Source organism: Nansenia antarctica, assembly GCF_963989245.1.
Source record: "Nansenia antarctica genome assembly, chromosome: 19".
Lineage (NCBI taxonomy): Eukaryota > Metazoa > Chordata > Actinopteri > Argentiniformes > Microstomatidae > Nansenia > Nansenia antarctica.
The window spans coordinates 16,935,364-16,949,637 of NC_137692.1; the positions used below are offsets into that span (position 1 = coordinate 16,935,364).

Consider the following 14,274-nt stretch of genomic DNA (forward strand, 5'->3'; position numbering starts at 1 on the left):
ACACCCACCTTGACGTCGGCGCGGGTCTTGTCCGTCACCTCCATGACGAACTCGCAGCGCTTGCCGTTGGGCTGGCTCACCAGGTGGTGGAGGATGTGCAGGTCCACGGTGGCGCCCAGGTTGTCGATGTTGGACACAAAGATGTATTCCTTCCCCTGGGCGATGAGCTGGTCCAGCAGGCCAGAGTTGTAGAAGCTGGCGTAGATGTCGCCGTGGCCTGGAGGGTACCAGACGTCAGCGTTCTCCCCGGTCATGCCTAGGTCTGTGGCCACGGGCAGGAGAGACTCTTTGTTGATGCGGGGGTACCTGTGTGGGGGAGAGGGGGTGAGGGAGAAAGTCGGGAGAGTCTATTAGGAACCGTTTTTAAGTTTGTGGGAATGATAGTTAGACAAAAAACACAAAGGGAAAAGCCATCGTCACTTTCTGTTGATCACCTGATCAAAGGGAATGGAGTATGGGTACAGTAGGTGACAGGTCTTGTTAAACCACGGGATGGTCTTAGGGGTGGGGTGGGCATGATCTGAGCTCAGTTTTGGCTGTGTTAGGACAGGCCTGGCAGGATGATTTGGGTCAGGTGAGAGGAGAGGCAAGGGGCTTTGTTAAGTGCGGATTAGAATTAAAGACTCCAGATGTTGATTGGAACTGGCTGTAACTCCCGCCCACGATAAGACATCAAAGACAAGAGAGAGAGAGAGAGAGAGAGAGAGAGAGAGGCATCAATGTAGCTTAGTCTTTTTAAATCCTGCATGTTGAATCCCCCAGTGCTTAAAGACACCGCATGCCATTTTCAAAGGCGGGCATTCGTGGTACAGTACTGTTACAAAGAGCCAAATATTAACGCTACAGTTGTGAAGTCTCATTAATCTTGAATAGTTACACTCTGTGCTTGCCTGCTTACAATTGGTCAACACCCTTCTTTACATTAGATTAGATTCAAATCAAATCAAGTTGTATTTGTATAGTGCATTTGTATAGCGCATTGTATAGCGCATTGTATAGCTCATTGTATAACGCATTTCTCACAAGACGTGAGTCAATGCGCTTAAGAAACAACTATATTGTCATTGCAGAGTACAAGTACTATGTGTGCTATACTATGTGCGCACACACACACACACACACACACACACACACACACACACACACACACACACATACATGCCGGGAGAAGGACATGATTTATCATCCCTTTTACTCTCCTTCCTCATCTCTCACCCTCCATGAGTCGCATCATTGCTCTCTCCTTTAATCTGTATTTCCATCTCTCCATCTCTGTTGTTCTCTATCGCTCTTTCATTCTCCCTCCCTCATGTGCCCTACCCCGTGTAATAAACATCAGCACACCACCGAGCGTTCTGAACTGTACTAGATCTATAAATAACCCCATGAGGTGCATCTATTCATCTATTCACCATCAGCCTCCTCTACTCTGTCTGGCTCTCTTCAGCCATATACCCCCTTCCTCTTCCCTTCTCACCATTGGTGTTTCCTGTCTAATTGTGATCATTCCCAACCTCCCAAACCCTTTTGTCCTCCATTTATGCGAGCGTACGTCGCAGATCGTTTTAAATAATTAATTGTCAATCATAAAAACGGGTTAGTCAGCTTACACAACAGAGGCCACTGCTTAAAATATTGATGGTCTGTTCTATGCTTTGCTTGTAATTTGTGAGTGTGTGTGTGTGTGTGTGTGTGTGTGTGTGTGTGTGTTTGTGTGTGTGTCTGTGTACACACATTATAGTGTGTGTACTTCTGCCAAGTCCCTTTGTGGCACAAAGGCCCTTATCCCATTCCCCCATTATTCATGGTGTCTGTATGAATTACCTGCTCTGGTTGAAGGTATGTATCTTTACACGGTGGTGTGTGTACTTCTGCAGGATCTTCTTGGTGTCCTCGTCTGTGTTGAAGGAGTTCATGAGGACCAGAGGTACATCTGTGTTATACGTCCTGTTCAAATGCTGAAAGAGAGAGAGAGAGAAAGACAAAACTCAACCCAAATCTTAAGACAAATACAGTAAAGCGCTGGCTAGCCACTGTTGAATATACTGTATGAGTGAGGGGGAAAAGACTTGCATTACATCCAAAGAAAAGTCCTTTCTGAAGCATCTTTGATAAAAGTATAGTTCAATCAATTGCACACAACAGATTTCCATTATAATAGAAAAACATGAATCATGCCCTCAAGCAAAACAATTACAACGATAACTGTCTTTAAAACTGAGTAGAATTAATCAGATTTTGAGTCATTCCTGGAAATAAGATCTCTATGGAAATAAGATCTCTATGGAAATAAGATCTCTATGGAAATAAGATCTCATCTAGAGTTGATTGAATAGGGCCTACGGTCTTTGCAACTGCGATGTCCCAAAACATGTGATTGTCGATTACAGAAGGGGGAAATAGACCAGCATGTACTTAGCTTGTAGATGTAGGCTAGCTTTTAGCATTCTCATTCCGCACTTCAAACCTTAGTAGCACATGCAGGATAACACAGTAGTACATGCTGCCCAAGTCCTGGCCTTAATGGATGTGCAAGTCTGGCATCTTATAAAACACACAAAGACCACAAGCCCAAAGACTGGGAAAGGAACTTAAAATCGTCCTCCACAGTTAGTAGATCCCAGGGGAGGCTGGTGGAGGCTGGTGGATGGACACATTGTTTGATACCACTCCTCATTCCATTGCATTACAATGAGCTCATTACAATGAGATGGTGGTCTGTAGTCTGGCCGTGGGTAGAGGAACATCCCATCCAGAATAGATCATGTCAGTAGGAGGAGACTAGGGGAGGTTGATGGCGGTAGCTAGATAGGTAGGTGGAGTCACTGTCCTGCTGTATGATGAAGCGCCGTCCAATGAGTTTGGAGGCGTTTGCTTGTACTGTATGAAGATAGATTTGGGTCAACACTCACAAGGTTGTAGATTAGATTTGAGAATACAATAAATATTTGCACTTGTATCTTGAAATCTATCTTCATAGTACTTAAGCTGATACTGTATGTTGTAACCTGAGTGGTAATTAACACGCAGACTTGTATTACGCAGACTTGTAATCCAGTTTAGGAACTTTACTGAAAATATTCTGTAGTTTATCACATAGCTAATACCCTATATAGGAGAGCAGCTAGCTGTTATTAGGTGAACAACCCTAACATCAGGTGAACAACCCTTTTGAAATGAAATGAACAACCCTAGTGTTGCTTTGTTTTATTCTGGAGTTGATTGGCAGATGAAGGTCCTTCCAGACAGATACAGTAATGCACTCAGTTGATTTTAATGCTTTTTCTTTTTTTCCCTCACAAATTCCAAGTGGTCCGAGAGTCTAAGTGGTCGGCTATAAGTAGCCTAAATCCATCATAATGCTGTTTTGTCTTATCTAGCCCTGTCAGATCTGTGAAAGCTGAAGGGCCGGGTTCGGTAAACAAACATTTTTGGGTTATCAGTCCAGATGAATTTGAGGTCAGTTTACCGAGGCAAGCTGATGACTGAGAAACTCTCACACAGGAGAGGCGAGTAGGGACGCATGGTATCCATTTTCTCCCTAAATGGGCTGATTTAGTTAAGAGGTAATTTGACCAGACCTGGAGGGGAAAATGGACGCTGCAGAGCCACTGGGAGGTGAGACAGACACAGGACGCAGTGTGTGAAGAGGAGCGTCCCGTGGGGCCTTAATGCAACACACACAAACACACACACACGCACACACACACACACACACACACACACACGCACGCACACGCACACTCTCTCACACACACACAGTCCACAAATACCACCCCTCTCTCTCTCTCATACACAGTCCACAAACAAACTAACACACACACGCACGCACACGCACACGCGCAAGCTCTGGCACACTGTGTGCTCTGTTCCCCCCTCCACAGCCGAACCCAGAGACCCGCCCATAGGCTAACAGATCCTCGTTCAATCCAAACGCCTCAGGATGTTACAGATGCCTTCTTAAAAGACCCTCAGCTGAGTTTTCAAATACAAATCTTCCTAAAACACAATGAATAAATAAAAGCATGTGCCTAAAGTATGCTACACATAGAATGCCAGAAAAAGCGAGAGAGAGAGCGAGAGAGAAAAAGACATATGCTTGTAATTTTGAGGTAGGGAAAAGGAGTGGAGGGTATTTTTCCTAAACCACCATGCGCCCTTAACCCCTCTATCTGCCTCTTGCTGTCTGCTGGTATGCGTACGGCTTTTCTCAGGTGCCCTTGGGCTTGTGTAAAGTAAGGCTAGTGAGTTCATACAATGTTCTGAAACTCCTAAAATGAAAAGTGAAATGAGGTACGCAGCAGTTAAGTACCACTAAATTTAAACAAACATATCACACACACACACACACACTCGAAGAGGAAAAAGATGCTTCTACGCTGACTTGTTGCTTCAGACACACCACGGCATTTCCTGGTAGTGGTGTCGGTTCGTGGGGCTGAACTTCACGCAGCCCGGCCTCTCTCCAGTGGCCATCCCTACACAGGATGACCTCATCGGGACCACATTACAGTTGAGATCAGCCATGGCCCGCACACCCACAGCTGAGTCACAGTTTACTGTAACTTTACCTCATTCGTCCCAATTGACTACGTTTAAAAACGAACGGATGACCATGTATGTCTTGGCTCTGCTAAATAGTGAGGTCTGAGGAAACACTGAGGTCCAGGAATTAGGGTGTTACATCTGCTAATGTAGTATAACAGGTTGCCTCTCTCTGCTGCAAGGTTAGGTGACATCTCCATCTCCAATGGCATGCCTGTGACAGGTGTTTATGACGTTAACTACCATTATCTAAGGTCTGGAATGGAGGATGTTGTCATGGAAAGAGGGTGTTTATGACTTGTGACATTCTTATGACATAAGATATAGATATGCCAGTACCTCTATCTGCTGCACAGTGAGGTCCAGGAAGGTGTTCTCGTTGCGGACACTGATGAGACTCTTGGGTCCCTGGCAGCCCATGCTGGTGCCCAGACCTCCGTTCAGCTTGACCACCACCAGCTTGTTGAGGCTGTCAGCAACGCTGTCAGGTAGACCCCGCGCTGCGATTTTGTCATAGGGCTGGATCTATATAAGGGGATGGAGAGAAAGAGAGAGAGCGAGAGAGAGAGAGATGTTCAAATCACTTCAACGTTAACTTTAATAAAGAAGAAAGCAAGATTCTGCTAACAGAGAGAGAGAGAAAGAATCTTATCTCTGCCTTGGAACTGTAGACATAGACAAAACAATGGATTTGGAGAGGAGAGCAACCGAAGCAGGCTTCTCAGTTTCATCTTCGAAGGCTTGGAGTCAAGGACCTCCCCCTCCCCCAACCCCCCTCCTCCCCCGTCCCCCAAGTGAATATTTCAGTGAGTTTTTCCTCAGCTCTTGTAGTGTCTTCCCCTTTGATCTATCACCCAGTCTGAAGCGGTATACAAACATTTACATCTTCATGTCATACCAACCTGTATGTTACTTGATTTGATAATTCACGTCACACTTGACTTGATCCCTCATCATCAATGGGTGTGATTAGCCTGTCTCCCAACAGTCTACATCTTACAGGTTGGAGTTACTGTATATTACTTCTAGCATTATCACCTCATCTATTACCAATATTACATCAGAATGGGGGTAGTTCTTTAACTGTCATAACATGGCACGTGGCACAATCCTCATGACCCCGTAAGTAATATGCTGTTTACTAAAAGGGAAATACAGGTTTACACAATGTCACATTATATCTCCTATCATATGACTGGTAGGAGGACATTCTTTGTTTAAGGTCTAGGGTAAAGTTACACAGTTATACAGTCAAAACAGGAACAGTATAAGGATGTTGGTAGAAGGATACACCTTGCTGTGTTTTGTTTGAACAAATAAATGTGTGGGTTTATTTTGAAAGGAGTGGTGGGTTATGTGAGTGTACAATATGAACTATATCAGTGTCACAGTGCACTCAACTAACTCTTAAGTATGGATTGTACGTTTGTGCAAAGCCACAGAACAATTGGGTAGGAGCATAACTACTTATTTGAACTTATTACTAGTTACTTAGTATATGTAACACAAATAAAATGGCAAAAATAAAACAGCCAGTGGTTAGCCAACTATCATGTTTCCTGTCTGTCACCCCATCCCTTTGTCCTACATGTATTCCCTAGTTCCAGCCCATTACAAACAAGCCAACACTTTAATATACTGTACTCTTATGTACTCTAGGGCCTAACCTCCTGGCCAATGACGTCGTACACTATAGGGCCCAACCTGTGTGTGTGCGTGTGTGCATGCGTGTGTGTGTGTGGGGGGGGGGGGGGGGGGGGGGGGGGTTGTGGTTGTGTGTGTGTGGGGCCCAACCCACTGGCTAGTAACGTACTATAGGGCCCAACCTACATGTTAATTACTGTAATCTGTCACTCATACCTTTGTCCCTTTTCACTGTTCACCTTTGTTATGTAACTGAAATGCTTGTTATGTCTCCAGCTTTTAGTATCGTTGAATGTACTGGGACGCTTAGGTCGTGTTCTCACATGAAAGTCCGAATCGAGACCCGGAGCAAGTGGATGAGTTTGCAACATTGTTGCATAAATTATTTCTCTGATTTGCGTTCTCACAGCCCTTCATGTAAACGAAGTAACATACGCCATCGAAGCAATCGAAGCACGCAATCGAAGCAACAGACGTGGTAGTTGATTGGTCAGAAAAATGTAAAATTGCAGCGTTCTCACCAAAAGCGAAGCGAAACAAAGTGATGGATGCGTCGTTTGTAACCGGAGCGAAACCACCCTTTTCAAGCGGAGCATCCGTTGGTTCTTTGCTGCGGGAGCGACTTCGAATGCGCGTTCTCACAGCTCTAAACGACGCAGAGCAAACAAATGTTATCCTAGGTATAGTGCTGGTCTGGGACCCTGAGATAACCTTGCCCAGCCACACGTGCTGCTTCCTGTCTGATCGGGACTGTGGGAGTTGACATTACCGGTACTACCAAATGTATGAAAATGACTGAATTTCTATTGTTTTACAGTACTGTTTCAATTATGTTTGAATAATGTTCTGGGTCTACCAGCATGCGCATGCCCAGTGTACTTCAATACGCAATTCCATGTGGCCAGAGATTATTTTGCGCGACAATAAGAAAACGCTTGTTTGGCTAGAGATCAGATCGGCTCCGAAATTGTGTTTCGTTATCGTGGAGCCCAGGTCTAAGGTCATCCATATAGTGGGGGGATTTGGTTTTGTAGTCTGTGATCAAAAGTAGCCCATTCGGTGGTAACCTGCCCCATCTGGCAACCCTGTTGTTGGCTGCAAATTGTTGTTCCAGCTTCCTGGAGTACTGTCGTTTGGCCACCTCTCCTTGCCAAACGTGTATTTAGCCAGTCTGAACCTGTCCTGCTGTAAACCAGGGTTTGTCATTGTTGTACCTGGTGCGTGTTTTGGCCGTACTCCAAAAGGTTTAAATATAGATTCTCAGCTTTTATTTGATGGTATTTGTGTACATATTGCTTTCACCATTTATAAATGACTTACAATGCACATTGTTGTTGTTGCTGGTTGTGGACTTAATTTTAACTAGGGATGCCAGCATACCGTTTTTTTGCCACCGATACAGATCATCTATGAGCAATATCTGCCGATACAGATCTTTTTAAAAAACTTTTTTATTTTTTTATTTTTTTCAGAAGTATCTTTATTGGATTATCAATACCAAATAAACACACTGTTGAAAGCATGAAATCACCCGATTTTACATTTTTAGAACAATACAAAAACACGGTATAGTAGCCAACCCTCCACCCCCCAACAAAACAAAAACAAAAAAGATTACATTTTAGTTTGAATGAAGATTTGTCTGGTGTAGTCTAAAGAAATGAATTCAAGAAAATGAATAGTGAATTAAATAACATATTGTAGTGCCGGAGGAAAAAGGAAAGACGTAGGCAACGTAATGATAACTGTTTAATCAAAATAACAACTTGTACTCTCCGTACAGGACCAGGAAATCGATCACCAAAACTCTTGTGTCTAAACAGGAAGTTGCAACGTTAAAAATCCTCCCCTCTGCCCCTAGTGCCAGAACTGGTTCCCTCCCACTACACAACCAACAGTAAGAGGAGAACATGAACCCATAATGTAGTCACTACACCAGCCCCCCCAGTGTTCACCTCAATATTGGAAATCCTCACGGCGAGGAGGGCGTATGGCCCGGCCCCTACGATCGTAGGTAAAGTCAGGAGGTGCGGGAGGAGGTGTGACATCGCCCATCACGTCCTCCTGCAGGGAAGGACGGGGGGCAGTGACGACCGGGGGCTCGCGAGCTGCGGGGGGTTGTCGGGGTCGGAGGGGGGAATGGCCAGGGCGCTGCAGGGGAGGTAGGACTGGAGGCCGGCCTCTGCGCGGTGGCAGGGCCAAGTCCAGGGGCAGTTCAAGGTCCAAGTGGGCCGGTTTGAGGCGATCAACGGACACACACTCAGGCCTACCCCCCATGTCAACCATGAAGTTCTTGGCTCCGGCCTCGATGACACGGAAAGGCCCGTCATAAGGAGGACGTAGTGGAGTCCTGTGGCCATCCTGACGAATGAAAACGAACCTCGCTGAGTGCAGCTCCGGGGGCACCCTCGAAGTAGGGACACCATGCTGCGTAGTCGGGACCGGGACGAAGGTCCTGGCGCTGTCCAGCAGGGAGGCGCGCTGAGCGGCGGCGGACCAGGGCTCCGTTGACTTGGGAATGAAGTCACCGGGGACCCGCAGCGGCTGTCCAAACACCAGCTCAGCGGACGACGACTGGAGGTCCTCCTTAGGCGCTGTCCTGAGCCCCAGCATGACCCACGGCAGCTTGTCAAGCCAGTTGCTGTCCGTGAGGCTGGCTCGAAGGGCGGCCTTCATGGATCGATGGAAACGCTCACAGAGCCCGTTCGCCTGCGGGTGATAGGCGGTTGTGCGGTGGAGCTTGACCCCCAGATTCTCCGCCACCGCTGCCCACAGCTCTGAAGTAAACTGTGAGCCACGGTCAGAGGAGAGATCAGCAGGGGTGCCGTAGCGGGAGACCCACACCGCGATGAACGCCCGGGCCAGGTCGGGGGCTGTCGTTGAGGAGAGCGGAACTGCCTCCGGCCAGCGAGTCGTCCTGTCCACCATGGTAAAGAGATAGGTGTATCCGTGCGAGGGGGGCAGCGGCCCTACCAGGTCCACGTTTACATGATCGAACCTCCGCTCAGGCACAGAGAACTGCTCCAGGGGGGCCTTGACGTGTCGATGCACCTTGGCGCGCTGGCAGGCGATGCACGTGTCTACCCAGGCCCTCACATCCCTCTTGAGCCCATGCCAGACGAATTTCTCTGACACCAGCCGTGAGGACGGTTTCCTACCAGGGTGAGACAAGCCGTGTATCGCCTCGAAGGCGGGGCGCCTCCAGTTGGCGGGGACCACCGGTCGTGGCTGACCCATGGAGACGTCGCACAGGAGCGTGGCCCCTGCGTCACCGAAAACCACCTCTTCTAGGCGCAGTCCTGTGTCCGACAACTTGAGAGCCTGGACGGCGGGGTCGGCGGCCTGGTCTGCAGCCATGCGCGCGTAGTCCAAACCCAGTTGGACCGCACCAACCACCGCCCTGGAGAGACAATCCGCGACCTGGTTGGACTTCCCAGCAACGTGCTGGATGTCTGTGGTGAACTCGGATATGTAGGCGAGCTGGCGCTGTTGGCGGTCGGACCACGGCTCCGCCACCTTGGACATGGCGTGCGTGAGTGGCTTGTGGTCCACGTAGGCCGTAAACTCGCGGCCCTCCAGTAAAAAACGGAAGTGTCTGACAGCAAGCCACAGCCCGAGGAGCTCCCTGTCGAATGTGCTGTACCTTTGCTCTCTGGGAGACAGCTGGCGGCTGAAGAATGCAAGAGGCTGCCAGGCGTCCCCAACCCACTGTTCGTACACCGCTCCCACAGCAAAGTCAGAGGCGTCCGTGGTGAGAGCAGTGGGTGCCGAGGGCGAGGGGTGGGCCAACATGGCAGCGCGGGCCAGGGCCGCCTTGGTGTCCTGAAAGGCTTTGACACGCTCCGCCGTCCAGTCCACCGGCTGCTTCAGAGTCTTGCCCTTCTGGGCATCGTACAGAGGCCGCAGGATGTGAGCGATGTGGTGGAGGAAGCGATAGTAGAAGGTTACCATCCCGATGAACCCCTTGAGCTCGCTGATTGTGCTGGGGCGCGGGAAAGCAGCGACAGCTTCCACCTTCGAGGGGAGGGGGGTCACCCCCTCTGCGGAGACCCGGTGCCCGAGAAAGTCGATGGTGTTCCGTCCGAACTCACACTTCGCCGGATTGACAATCAGCCCATGTTGGCTGAGCCGTGTGAAAAGGGCCCGGAGGTGGGACAGGTGCTCCTCCTCCGTGGTGCTTGCGACGAGGATGTCATCCAAGTAGACGAAGAGGAATGGTAGGTCCCGGAGCACCGAGTGCATGAGGCGTTGGAAGGTCTGCGCCGCGTTCTTCAGGCCGAACGGCATCCGCAGAAACTCGAAGAGTCCAAATGGCGTGATTACGGCCGTCTTAGGGACGTCCTCGGGGTGCACCGGCACCTGATGGTACCCCCGTACCAGGTCCACTTTGGAGAAGAAGCGTTTGCCTGCCAGGTTCGCTGAAAAGTCCTGGACATGTGGGACCGGGTAGCGGTCAGGCTTGGACGCGTCGTTGAGGCGGCGGTAGTCCCCACATGGGCGCCACCCGCCGTCTGACTTAGGGACGATGTGCAGGGGAGACGCCCAGGGGCTGCTCGAGCGCCGAACGATGCCCACCTGCTCCATATGCGCAAACTCCGCCCTGGCGATGGCCAGCTTCTCCGGGTTGAGGCGCCTGGCCCTGGCGTGGAGGGGAGGCCCCTCGGTCTCGATGTGGTGCTCCACTCCGTGTTTCACCGTGGGCGCGGAGAAGGTGGGCTTGGTAAGGTCGGGGAATTCGGCGAGCAGCCGAAGGTACTGGTCACTTTCGGCGAGCGTATTGGACCACCCGCTGTAGACCGCCTCCCCCTGCGTACAGGCGAAGGAAGCGAAAGTCTGTGAGTTGACCAGGCGCCTGTTCCCCACGTCCACCAACAGGTTGTGGGCGCACAGAAAATCCGCACCAAGGAGGGGAAATGTGACAGCCGCTATGACAAAATCCCACGAAAAGCATTGCCCTCCGAAGCACACGTCCACCGCCCTAGTGCCATAAGAGCAGATAGGTGTGCCGTCCGCGCCTGCCAACTGCGGACCACGCTCCTCCTTCGCCACATCCGATCTCTCTGCCGGAATGATGCTCCACTGGGCACCTGTGTCACAAAGGAAACTGCGACCAGAGGCGGTGTCTTGTATGAAGAGCAGCCTGTTGGTGACGCCAGCGCTCAGGGCCACTACTGAGCGCCGGCCCCGCCGTTTCCCGTCGGTCCGAAGGTGCAGGGTGAGCGGCACCGTTTGGCCTTGGCGCCAAAAGTGGCGTGGTAGAAACAATGGCCCGCAGCGTTACCCTGCTGGCCAGAAGGTCTGGCGTCATCCTTCGCTCTCCTGCGACGGTCGGGTGGCGGGGCGGCCGCGGGAGCGAGCAGGTCGGGGGACCGTTGAGGCATGGCCAAGACGAACCGGTCCGCCTCCCTGGCCAGGGCGCGGGGCTCCATGATGGCGGTGTTGGCCAGCGCCATCCTAACTTGAGCTGGCAATGTGCGCATGAACAGCTCTGTGAAGAGGATCATGGGGTCTTCTGTACCGAGCAGGTTTAGCATCCTCTCCATGCGCGCAGAAGGCCTCTCGTCACCCAAGTCCGACATGGCAAATAGGCGACGCACCCTCTCCGCAGTGGACAGTTCAAATGTCTCTAGAAGCAGGGCCTTGAGGCGCTCATATTTGTTCGTCGTCGGGGGAGCAGACAAAAAACCTACCACTCGAGCTGCGGTGGAGCTGCCCAACATTGCCACAGCATGGTTGTACCGGTCGTCGTCGTCATCGATGTCACTTTTGTTAAAATGTGCCTCTACAATAGCAAACCATGCAGCAGGCGTTGAGTCCCAGAACTCTGGTAGCTTGAGAGTGGGAGTGTGCGCACCACGCGTTACCCTGACAGGGGATGGTGATGGCTGCCGCTGGTTTGAACGTCTTCCTCGCCCGGACATTTTGCAGGATTGTAATGTTCGCTCGCTGGTTTTTGTACACAATTACGTTAACAAAAATCCACGTCGGGGGTCACCAGTGTAGTGCCGGAGGAAAAAGGAAAGACGTAGGCAACGTAATGATAACTGTTTAATCAAAATAACAACTTGTACTCTCCGTACAGGACCAGGAAATCGATCACCAAAACTCTTGTGTCTAAACAGGAAGTTGCAACGTTAAAAATCCTCCCCTCTGCCCCTAGTGCCAGAACTGGTTCCCTCCCACTACACAACCAACAGTAAGAGGAGAACATGAACCCATAATGTAGTCACTACAATATATTATAATATGCATTTATTACCAGGCTGGGAAAAAAATAGCCTAACAAATAAAATGGCTATAAGATTGCCTCATAATAGCCTATATGACATTATGTCTTGGAACTGCTATGCATTATTGCAAACAAAATCAATAAATAATATGAATTCAATCAAAGCACCTTTTCCATGGAGAGTGGCTCGTTTAGGTGAATGAGCATGCGACTATTATGTACGACATTGTATGTGTTGGTGTTTGCGACGTCACGTTCTGACGTTATGCTTTAAGGTAGCCTATGTGTGCTATATACTTTACGGTGTGTGTGTGTGTGTGTGTATTGTTAGAATGAATGGCACTTGTCACTAAAGCTACAAATGGCAAGTGGAGTTTTCACTACCACCGCCGGCACCTTTCTGTTTCTTTTGTCTGTCCCCGGCAAGCCTCTGGTTCCGTGGGGGAGATGGGTAGAAAGCTTGACAGTCCACCTTGAAGCCATGGAACTTATGGACATTTCGGATAAGAGGAAGACGGCAAGGGGATTGAGGTCCACACCGTTCAATGCTGTGTTTGTAGCTTTAGTGACGGGTGCCATTCATTCTAAGAATGAATCGGCTCACGTTGTTTGCATCCTTGATCGGTTGTCGTGATCTGTGACTAAAAAGCATTATCAGACTTCCCCGATCTCGTATTTTTACTGAATAACGGCCGGTTCCGATCGCTCGCCGATTGATCGGGGCATCCCTAATTTTAACTCTTATCCTGCTATTGCTATGGTGTGTACACACAATCACACACATACACACACACTTTGTCTACCCCCCTCTCTCTTCTCAACCCAAACCTATCACCCTTTTCTCTATATATATTTCCTTATATATCACCCTATATATACCCTATATATTTCACTCTTTCTGTCCCTGCTTTCCTTTTCATTCTCACTATAAGTCTCTCCTCTATCATGGCCTCTCTATCACACCCTCTCTTACCCTCACTCTCCCTCCCTCCCTCCAGTTAGCAGAGGAAGGGAAGCTAGCTGGCTGGGTGCCCAGCGGAAGAGGGTCCAACACTGTCCACTCTTTGTTAGCACTACCCCCCTGGCCCCCACTGTGACACTGATAGGGACCCAGAGGGACACTCCATCAGTGGTTGATTACTGTAACTCAGACAGAGGGACAAGACAGAACAGACACACAAACACAGGCACACACTCGCACACAGGCACACACGGGCACACACACGAACACACACAGCTTTGGGTCTTACCGAGTCTTCTGGAGGTCTGTGTATCTTTGCCCACTCCACTGATGGACCCTTCACCTGCAGGAATCTGTGGAAAATCTTCTTAAAGCCCTCAAAGTCCTTCTTGGAAACCTGTAACACAATGACAGAAACTTAACTTCACAGTCCACTATTCACCTGCTACTCATTGACAAATTGTGACATTTTTGACACCTGAAACAATTGTTGTTATAGTGTCCTTGAATACATTAAAGTTGTGCTGATTTTGTACTTCTGTGTACTTACTCAAAATATACTTCAACTATCTTTTGGTTTCTTGGGGGATTCATTTAATGGTTTTCAGTTTAACATACTTCCTCTAAATGGATGTAAAACTGACCCTTTATTAAATGAGTGCATAAATCATTTGCGTGGTTGTGAATATTGGGCATGTGTGGAAGTGTGTGTGTGTGTGTGCGTGTGTGTGTGTGTGTGTATGCATGCATATGAGTGTGAAGGTGGCGCCCCATTTGACACTACACTATAGTATGTGTCATTTCCCTGCTTCCCCTTCCCTTCGCCTGGAGACCCCCGCTCACCCCAATCACTACCAGATGGGGTCAGGGACATAATAAAGAGGGAGAGACAGGA

At 49.3% G+C, this 14,274-nt stretch overlaps 1 protein-coding gene across 1 annotated transcript in view; it reads right to left on the reverse strand.

Annotated features, from left to right (window-relative positions):
- The window catches only part of ugp2b (UDP-glucose pyrophosphorylase 2b), a gene marked incomplete at its 5' end in the record, with an annotated part of 39,368 nt that overhangs the window by 21,516 nt on the left and 3,578 nt on the right, over positions 1 to 14,274 (reverse strand). Inside the window, 4 exons of the mRNA XM_080548994.1 lie at positions 9 to 306; positions 1,825 to 1,958; positions 4,885 to 5,070; positions 13,669 to 13,776. Coding sequence (XP_080405120.1) covers positions 9 to 306; positions 1,825 to 1,958; positions 4,885 to 5,070; positions 13,669 to 13,776 — 726 coding nt within the window. The remainder of the gene's footprint in view (positions 1 to 8; positions 307 to 1,824; positions 1,959 to 4,884; positions 5,071 to 13,668; positions 13,777 to 14,274) is intronic.